This window comes from Prinia subflava, chromosome 23, assembly GCF_021018805.1.
Source record: "Prinia subflava isolate CZ2003 ecotype Zambia chromosome 23, Cam_Psub_1.2, whole genome shotgun sequence".
Lineage (NCBI taxonomy): Eukaryota > Metazoa > Chordata > Aves > Passeriformes > Cisticolidae > Prinia > Prinia subflava.
Genome location: NC_086269.1, coordinates 6,879,633 through 6,890,074, shown reverse-complemented (window position 1 = coordinate 6,890,074; position 10,442 = coordinate 6,879,633). Strand labels below are relative to the sequence as shown.

The following is a 10,442-nucleotide window of genomic DNA, read 5'->3' as shown; positions in this document are numbered from 1 at the left end:
AAGCCCAGAGAGATGTAAGCAACTCCCTGCCTTGTCCCACCTCACATATTGTCATTTTAATGAGAAACTCAGCTTTTCCCCTTCCCTTCTGCCCAGACCTCTCTGACCCCAAATATCACTGTTTCCTTGGAAATCTCAGGCCAGTGTTTTTAGAAAGTCCCCTTTCTGAGATGCAGAGCTCTTCTCCAGAGACTGGGCAGCCTCTGGCACTGATTTTGCCTTTTTTCTATTTTTTTTTTTTTTTTTTTTTTTTTTTTTTTTTTTTCCCTGATTTAAGGCCAATGAATGTTTTAACTTGGTTTCCTTTAACAGAAGAGCTCCAGCCCTTCCATGGAGACATACAGCCATTTTCCAGAAGGCTGTAAAGCCACTGAATACTCTGCAAAAGGAAACTTTTTCTCTTCTAACAAAACCAGATTTTAGAAGTCCAGGTTTTTCTCTTCTATTTCCTAAATTTCCAGCCCTTCTCCTGGCATTGCCATGGCTGAACTGGATATTCCCAAGATGAGACCTTCTCCCTGGTTGTCTCCTCTTCATCAGAGATCGAAAAGGGCAGGGAATGCCAGTGATTAACACTACCAGCACCTCTGGGCTGGATTTCTGCCCAGTGCACTTTGTGGGAAGCCTACAAAAAGCATTCATTGGATTTTTAGGAACAGGAAAATTGTAATTCAGCCCTGGTGAGTCTTAATCCTATCTCCATCCTCTGTGTCATAAGGGCTGTATGTTCAAGGAGCAGGACACTTCTCCCAGCCTCCTGGAAACACATGGACACACCTCCAGGCCCCTTGCTGGTGCACCTATCCAATGGATCCCATTCAGCAGCCCATGGGACCATCGCAGACACCCCTTTGCAGTGGGCACTTGGTTCTGGAAGATGATTCCAGGTCCTTGAAGCAGGTGAGATGAGCCAAGCTCCAGGTGCCTACCTGGAAAATCAAACCAGTTTTGCTGGTCATTGATTTGCTGGTCATTCCCTTAAACAGTCTGTGGGAAACAGGAGCACCAGCTCCTCAGGCTCTGGCACCACATGGGAGCTGCATCCCAGGACAGAGCACTCAGTGGGCATAGAGCCAGGCGTGTCAGGGATCACCATCTCTGGTTCTTGGGAACTGGGGAATTCCCTGTAAGGAAGCAAATAGCAAATCACTCTCCTTGGCAGAGGCTGCCACAGCTGTGCAGGTGCTCTTTCCTGTGCTAGGCATGTCCAACACATGCCATGGTGCCCCTGTCAGGAAGAGGGACCCCTTGGAGCCCTCAGCAGCATGCAGCATAAATCCTGACCCAAATACTATGTGTAAGCCCTGGGCTGCTCAATACATGGTCAACGGGCTGCATAGGACATCTCTAAGACTTGGGCTGGCACCTCTCCAGTTGTGTTTCAGGAAATCACAGACTAATGGAATCACTACAGTTGGAAAAGCCCTCTAAGATCATCAAGTCCAACCATTCCCCCAGCACTGCGATGTTCACCACTAACCCATGTCCACAAGAGCCACATCCACACAGCTCTTAAATCTCTCCAGGGATGGTGACTCCACCTCTGCCCTGGACAGCCTATGCCAGTGCTTTATGATCCTTTCCATGAAAGAAATCTTCCCCAATATCCAACCTGAACCTCTCCTGGCATAGCTTGAGGCCATTTCCTCTTGTCCTGCACATTGTTCCCTGCGAGCAGAGCCTGACCTCCACCTGGCTGCCTCCTCTTGTCAGAGAGTTGTGCAGAGTCAGAAGGTCCCCCCTGGGTCTCCTTTTCTCCAGGCTGAGTCCTCCCAGCTCCTTCAGCCACTCCTGTGTCTCCAGACTCTTCCTCAGCTCTGTTCCCTTCTCTGGATATGCTCCAGCCCATCAATGACTTTCTTGTCCTGAGCAGCCCAAAACTGTTGGATTGAAGGTGTGACGCCAGCAGTGCCAGCACAGGGGATGGGCACTACCCTGGTCCTGCTGCCACACCATGGCTGGGACAGGCTCTTGTTACTTCCACAGCTCCAATTCCTTTCTGTTTTCATACCTGTTTGCTCCACATTCTGGGCAGAGGAAAGGACAGAGCAGGACTCTTGACCCTCCACAGTGTGTCTGTCCCCTGCCATCCTGCCAGCCACACCTTGACTTCAAAACATGTGCCCTGACACTGGGATCCTCTTGCTCCATCCTGCCGTGATTCCCACACAGCAAAGGGTGGGATGGAGCAATATGACCAGTTAATCCCAGCGTCCTGCTGGGAGCTGAGTCACTGAGATGGTTTTAGCACACAAGTGATGTCACAGTGCTGTGAAAGAGAGGGACACATGATGGACCCAGCTCTTCTCCTCCTCCATGTCTATTTATCAACTCAACATAAACACATATTAAACCTCCTGGGCAGCTCAGGCCATATATGCTAACCACTCCAAACACTGCCATGGATTTATCTGCATCCCAGTTGTGTTTCATATAAATATAGAACTCAGATTTTTACTCTTTTTTCCCCCAACTGACTAGAAATCCACGTTTTTGTTTTCTTTCCTGCATGTGCCCTTAGATGGACCGTGGATCTCCTAGACTTTTGTGTGCCTTTGGTGTGAGCTTTGCATCACTGGGAAGGCTTTGTGCTGCAACTTGCCCTGGTCACAAAAGGAAAAACAAGGAAAGCAAAACTTCTGCCCCCAAAGGCATCACAAAAACACCAATCCAGCTGTGAAGATCTTTCTCACACCATGTTTTTAGGAATGCAGCTCAAAGATGCCTGTATTCTTGCTTCACATTTTTCAGCTTTCTCCACACTGCAGATCCTTCTGGGAGCTGCCACAGGATTGTTCTTGCCTCTGTGTTTACCTTGGAGGGTTGTTTTATCATCTGCTGCAGGTAACAGCTCCTGCTTCTGCTGGGTTGTGACTTTTTCAGAAACTCAGAATGAAACACCAGAGCACAGACAACAGTTTTAATTTCTGAGCAATGAAAGGGATCTCCTGGACTTCACAGAATTACAGAATCAATTTGTTTGGAGAAGACCTCTGAGATCATCTAGTCTGGCCTGTGACCAATCCCCCCACCGTGTAACCCAGCCCACAGCACTGAGTGCCACATCCAGGCATGTTCCTTGGACACCTCCAGGAAAGGGGGCTCCACCACTGCCCTGGGCAGTTCTGTCCAATATATGACTATCTCTTCCATGGAGAAATTCCTTGTGATGTCCAACCTGAACTTCCCCTGGGGCAGCTTGAGGCTGTTTCCTCCCATCCTGTCCCTTACTCTCTGGGAGCAGAGCCTCACCCCCACCTGGCTGCTTCCTCCTTGTCAGGGAGTTGTAGACTGACTTGTGCAGCTGGAGGGACCATCTGTGGCCTCCTTCAAGGACCAAATAGGAGTGGCTCAATACCTTTGGTTTCTTTCCAAATGTGTGACTAGTTTGGATATCCCTGGCTATCATCCATGGAGGAATGCAAAGCCCAGGAAGCTGCCAGCTCTATTCCCCTCTGTGTGCTGGTGGAAGTACCCACAGCTTTGCCCACTGCCCATTCCATGGGCTGGAAGCCACTGGAAAAGCCTCTGGATTGATGTCCCAGTGTCACCCATCCCTTTCACCTCTTCTGGAGGCCACAAACTGTTCAGAACTATATATTCTGGTCCATTCTCTCCTGTGAGCATGGTGAGGCCCTGGCACAGGCTGCCCAGAGAAGCTGTGGCTGCCCCATGCTTGGAAGTGCCCAAGGCCAGGCTGGACAGGGCTTGGAGCAACCTGGGTAGTGGAAGGTGTCCCTGCCCATGGTAGGGCTGGGTGCAATGGGATGGGCTTCAATGTCCCTTCCCACCCAAATCAGTTGGGGATTCTCGGATCCTCTGGATTTGATGATCTTACTTAGATGATGAGACTTGGTCTTTTCCAATCATAAAGATTCTCTGATGAGGGAAAAGAGATCAGGTCAGGACACAGTTAAAAGAAAGGCTGGGAATTAGTGAAGACTCTTGGAAGGGAGGAGGAACAGTCTTGGCAGAGTCAAAAATCCGGCTGATAAACAGAAGAGCAGAATTTCAGTACACACGTTAGGGACAAACTGGGAAGATGCTCAAGGAATGATATAACCCCTGCTATACCCTTGTTTGCAAATTCCCCTGAGTCTGAACCAGTGAGTTAAATAAGGAGCTTGTTTTTCCTCCAGACATTTTCATGAAAAAATGACAAGCTTTGAGCATTAATAAGAAATTTAAATCCTGGCTTGTTTGCCTGTGGTGTTGAAGAAGGGTTCACTGCTGAGGATCTCCACTTTCCACGGAGGGAAATCAAGTGATTGGATTAAAAATCACCCAGCAGCAAGTTCCAAGTCTGAGAGAGCTAGAAAGGAAGGCAGGATTTTTTACAAGACCTTCCCAAGGTCCAAGGTCTTGTGAAAAGAAATCCTTCTCCATGGCAATAGGACCTGCTGTCCTCTGGCACTGGCATCCTTCAGATATGCAGAATTTGGATTACACAAACTCTCTGAGCTCACTGTTTTTCCCTCTGCATCCAAACCAGGCCATGAGGAGCCTGTCCAGCCTCCATGAGGAGAGCTTGGGGACTTGGAAACATTCCCAGGAGCCTGCAGGGATAAGGATGCATGGACCTGGAAAAGAAGGAGGTCTTGCCTGCAGAGGAGCACACTTGGGGAGTGAGATAACTGAGAGGAAGCAAAAAGATGCTGGAAGATACCAACTCAGCTTCTCCTTTGGGAAGGTAGTTCAGCCTTCAAGAGACAAAAATACAGAGACCATCTGCACTGTGCACATCTGGCTCTGGCTATGCAAAATTGCCCTGGCATCCAGCATCCCCTGTTCAGAGTCTTCTCCAGAAAGCTAGTCCCTGGGCTTCTACGGAAAGAGACATCCATGACATGAGTATCCTCATTAAAAATTGGGTTCACAGCCCTGGAATGACTTCCCTCCTGCTCCCTCATGCAACTTGCCTGCACTTTCCAGCTATCTGTGCTTGAAGCTGCATGAAATCAAATGAAAACAAGCCCTGTTGGGAGGCAGGACTCAGAACTCTGATGGGACTGGGACATCCAGGTGTATTCCCCTTACAGGTGAGCTTCAAAGAGTGTTTGGACAACTCATGAGGCACATGATGAGTGGGATTTTGGGATTGTCTTGTGCAGGGCCAGGAGCTGGACTCAGTGGTCTTTGTGGGTCCCTTCCAACTCAGCATATTCCATGTTTCTGTGAGCTGAGGGAAGGAAGCTCCATCCATCCCCAGGGAAGATGGTGATGCTAGAGAAGGGAATGCACAAGGAGGGGCTGCCTCTGTCATCAGGTGCTTGGAGTTTTGGGAGCCACCAGGGCATTGTGGTGAGACCAGGTAAGAATCCCAGGAAAGCCAAGAACAGCTGCAGGTGGATTTTGTGGAATGCTTTGGAAAGTAAAACCTCCTGTTGTGGACATGGCAACTACTAAGGGTGACTCATCCACCAAAGCACCATGGCATGTGTGGTTCACATGGAGATCCTTCCCATGGGACAGTTCTTCTCATCTAGGTTCCATCTGGCAGAGGTTCCCTGAGAGTGTTTAGGACTAACCAAATGCCAGTGGGAAAGATCATGGAATTATGGAACACTTATACTTGGAAGGGACCTTAAAGATCATTCCTTTAAAGATCATCATGGAAGAGACCCCAGGATGGGGTTTCTCAGGGAGGGTATAACTGTGCTCTCTGCAGAGACACGTGGTTTTTACAGATGTCATCAGTAATAGCGGAGCTGGACCAGCTCCCACAGACCCCCTCTCCTCACACAGCTCAGCTGTCAAAGAAACCCATCCCACAGGGACAGGTGCACAGAGCCCCTGTGCCCTGGCACACAGAGCTTTTCCTCTTCTGGACAGAAATACCAGGCATGATACAATGATTTCAAGTGATAGCAAGTCAGTTGTGGCCCAGGTAACTCATAGAATCCTAGACTGATTTGAGTGGAAAGGGACCTTAAAGATCATCCTGTTCCACCCCCTGTCATGGGCAGGGACACCTTCCACTATCCCAGGTCACTCCAAGCCCTGTCCAACCTGGCCTTGGACACTTCAAGGCATGGGGAAGCCACAGCTTCTCTGGGCTCTGTGCCAGGGCCTCACCACCCTCACAGGGAAGAATGTCTTCCCAATATCCCATCTAACCCTGCCCTCTGGAAGTTTAATACAACAGCACCAACTTCACTGCATGTTTCGAATCGGAATTTCTCTCATTATGTCTTTGCCTGTGACAGTAAAGAGCCATGAGCTAATAGAAATCATCTTGTTGTTCATCTACTCATGAATATTCATTTAGTTCCAGCTCCTGAGACACATGGACCTTGTTGAGTACATCCAAAAAGGGGCACTGGCTGAAGCTCCACCCTTGAGCTGGGTTATACTTCCACTCATTAGCATGACAAAATTAAGATTAATTTATTACTACATCACCAAGATGGGAATTTGGCTGCCCAGTGTGGAAAGGTTGGGGCAAAGCTCACATCTATTTTGGGCTGTTTATAATCTGCTTCCTAGTTACCCAAGTTTGCCCTTTTCATCACTAAGAAGATGTGTTATTATGTAGTTAACAATATTTCTAAATATACCCACTTCTCCCAATATTTAGGTGGAAATGGAGGTGCCTGGAGCCAGTCCAAGAACAGGGCAATGACTGCAAGAACAGTGAGATGGGTAGAAACTCAACCTTTCCCTTCAAAATACCGTATTTTGCACTTTGGAGGAATTCCTGCATATCCTAGCTAACACACAATGTTCCACAATAGAGATTCCCATCAGGAGGCATGGAAGAACAGCAGGGAGGACATAAGAAGGACATGGAACTTCTGAAGCAAGTCCAGAGGAGGTCACAGAGATGGTCTGAGGTCTGGAGCTCCCCTGATCTGGAGACAGGCACTGTGTCTGTGATGTCTCTTCAGTGGGGAGGGACAGGAGGGCAGATTCTTGTCCTTGAACTACAGTTTGTCTGTCTGTAGTTCATGGAATCATGGAACGGTTTGGGTGGAAAGGGACATTGCAGCCCATTGCAGCCCTGCCATGGGCAGAGACACCTTCCACTAGCCCAGAATGCTTCAAGCCCCGTCCAACCTGGCCTTGATCACTTCCAGGGATGGGGCAGTCACAGCTCCTCTGGGCCACCTGTGCCAGGGCCTTCCCTCACACGGAAGAATTTCTTTCTAACATCCCATCTAACCCTGTCCTCCAGCAGTGGGAAGCCATCCCCCCTTGTCCTGCCTGTCATTCCAGGCCCTGGTCCCAAGTCTCTCTCCAGCTCTCTTGGAGCCCCTTTAGGTACTGGAAGAGGCTCTAAAGTCTCCTCAGAGCCTTCTCTTCTCCAGGCTGGACACCCCCAGCTCTCCCAGTCTGTTTCCAGATCAGAGGAGTTACAGCCTTCAGAGCATCTCTGTGACCTCCTCTGGATTTGCTTCAGAATACTGGGAGCTGTTGATGGAGAGAGGCTGGGATGAACATGCATTGGAGGATGTCTGCACACCCTGGGGGAATGCCAACACCGTGGGAGTGCAGCCACTATGCCTGTGCTGGCTGGCACAACATGAAATCTGCTGACACATGAGAGGGATTTGTCATCGGAGACCTCAGAGCTCTGAGCAGCTGAGGGAGAGCTCAGCACCTGCCTGGGGTGCTCTGCATGGCTCCATGTTTTCATTCCATCCTGCAGCAAAACATAGCCCTGGGGCTTCCTCAGACAGACGGGACCATCAGCTTCCTGCACTGCTTTTTGTGACTGTTCTTGTCGTCTGATCATCCCATCCCCATCCCATCCCAACTCATCCCATCCCATCCCCATCCCATCCCCACCCCATCCCATCCTCAAGACCCATGGTAGAGCACAGCCCTACTCCACCATCAGCATGATCTGATATGCCACTTTCTAGGTGCTAATCCCAGATCCTAACAATGGCAGGGAGGAAGGGGTGTAGGATATACCTTTTTCTTGGCCTCCAGGGACTGAAATAGAAGAAGAAAGTCACTTCTGCCCTATCCAGTTTCTCCAATGCAATCAAACTGGGCCACTCTGACTGACAAACTTGACCTGTCGCCAGTTTGCTTTGTCTTCCATGGCCTGAAGCTCCTGAACTCAGAGAGCAGCAGGAGCTTTTCCAGGACCCCCGTGCTGCGCTCCCCTCCAGCCAGAGCCCTACACCCTCTCCCAGGTGTCTCTCTTCCTTGGGCCATCCCTTTCCCCATCCCAAGTCCTCTCCCACAGCACATGCACTCTCAGGCATTTTCAAACAACATTATGGTTAACCAGGCAATTTCCCAGGTCCCTTTTTAACAAAACTCACAGACTTCCTCCCTTCCTCCTGGTCATGGACACTTCCCTATGCCAGTTCCCAGTCAACCCCTCATGTTTCAACAGTAATACTGAAACAGCAACACAAGGGATGTCAACCCCAAATGTCCCCCTACCTGAAAAAGCAGATTTTACAGTGTCACTTCGCAGGACCACCTGCAAAACAGTGGTCACTGGCATGACTGGTCCCACATAACAGCATTTCCCTCTCCAGGCAGGTTTGTCCTGCAGCACCTGCACTTCCCTACCACAGAGAAATCTTCCACTGGTGAGGAAATCAAGGCAGAGCCCTTGTGGTGAGGGGCACGGCACTCACTGTCCCCCAGCCTATGCCAAGCACCACATAGAGAAGGTGAAAGCTGTTCCTTATCCTCAGAGCCAGAGGGAGCTCACAGGCTGCCCAGGACAGGGGTGGGAAGGAACAATCTAACCCTTTGTTCAGTTCTCCAAAATCAACCTTCGGTTATTTCTCCTATGGGTGCAATTTTCATCCCTGCTCCTCCCAATATTTGGAAGGGAATAAGGGTGCCTAGGCCACAGTCAAGAGAGAACTCTCCTATATAAACTCCATAAATATCCAGAAAAATAAATTTCCAAGTGCTCTGTGGTAGCTACAGAACGACTACCCACCTGGAAGACCCAGGGTACAGCTGGGTGACCTGGAATAGATCTGGAATCAGAGCCAGAGAAGAGGGGTAGCTGCATAATACTCGGCTCTGCTTGTGCTGCCAGCACTCCCCAGCCCTGCCCTGGCACAGCAGATGCGAATCACGCCTGCGACATGAAACCAGCTCATGACCACATGGATCAACTGCTGAGGAGTCGCTGTCTTTCACTTTCTGGCTCAGTCTGCCGTGAAAAACTAGGGAAAGCAGATACTTCCCAGACTTCCGTGCACAAAACACATACCAAATATTCTTAGTGCTAAAGTTAATAAATGCTACAGAAAAGTAGCATTGGCTCCCACTAAAGCACAATACAAAAAGAAAAGAAGGACTGACATGAAGCTCTCGAGCTCCAAGAAAACTCTTAAACGATTTGCCAGGTGCAGAGAGGGAGATAAATGCACCCAAATCAAAGTAAAAGGAGGAATTTTAAGTGAACAATAAATACAAAACAAATGGCATGGGGTAAAACCTACTTCTTGACATGATTTTCACAAAGCAGCAAACATTTTTATTCCACAAGAACCAGATCTTGTTTAATCTTTTGCATAAGAAGAACGGAAAGGCTCAAGAATCCAGAGATCTTCAAAGGAAGGGGGGAAAAAAATGAAGAAAAGAAAAAACGCAGCCCATGGGATCGCTGTCACTGCACCGGCCCCTCCAGCAGCCGCCTGGGAATCCCAGCTCCGCTCCCAGCCCTGCCCAGGGATGTTAGAGCAGGGGCAGCGAGAAAAGCCCTGGCACCAGCACAGGTCTTTTGGCTTTGCTATTAAAACCGGGATTTTATGGGACACCCTGTTCCCTCCTGGAGTGCCTGGACCAGCCGCCTGGTCTCTCCGGGGCAGCTATTCTTCCTCAGCAAGCGCACGCCTTTCTCGGGGTTTGTGTTTTCCATCTCGTCCCTCACACAGCCCTGGGGGGGGCGGGGGGGAGGGGTGTGTTTGAGGTGTGTTCCCGCCTTTCCCACAGCAGCAGCGGGGGATGGGACTTACGTCTGTCGAGTGTTCCCGCTGCAGGAGCGTCCTGGTGTCCTTGTCGTGGTGGTTGAACGCCGTGTCACAGTTTTGTGGGCCAGGTGAGGAGTTTTCTGATTGCTTTGCCTGACTGCGTTCCACAGGGATGCTCCCGTCCGCATCCACCACATCCAGCTCCTTTTCCAGCTCCTCCATCTCCTCTGGAGACAAAGTAGACAATAAATTGTCTATATCTGGATCTTCACTAACTTGTCGCCGGTATTTGGCCACTTTGGACATCTTGGCTCGCTGGCGAGACACGGTGGCGGTTGTGTGGTACCCAAAGTAGGAGAAAAAAAAGAAGCCGAAGCTCCAAGGCTGCTTCCCGAGCGGCAGCAGGTGCTGAAGCGTTCAATCCCAGCAGCTCTCCAGCCGGGGATGCGGTGGTTATCCAGAGGGGACACCCCTCGGTCCAAGAGTTGGCCAATAACAGGATCCACTAGCGGTTCGGGCGCTGGGAAGCCAATGGAGCCCGGCGGG

General features: G+C 49.9%; 1 protein-coding gene across 1 annotated transcript in view; it reads right to left on the bottom strand.

Annotated features, from left to right (window-relative positions):
* Window positions 1-10,442, bottom strand: part of LMOD1 (leiomodin 1) — a 20,979-nt gene extending 10,537 nt beyond the window's left edge. Inside the window, exon 1 of the mRNA XM_063418326.1 lies at window positions 9,942-10,442. Within this exon, the coding sequence (XP_063274396.1) occupies window positions 9,942-10,202 (261 nt within the window). The 5' untranslated portion in view covers window positions 10,203-10,442. The remainder of the gene's footprint in view (window positions 1-9,941) is intronic.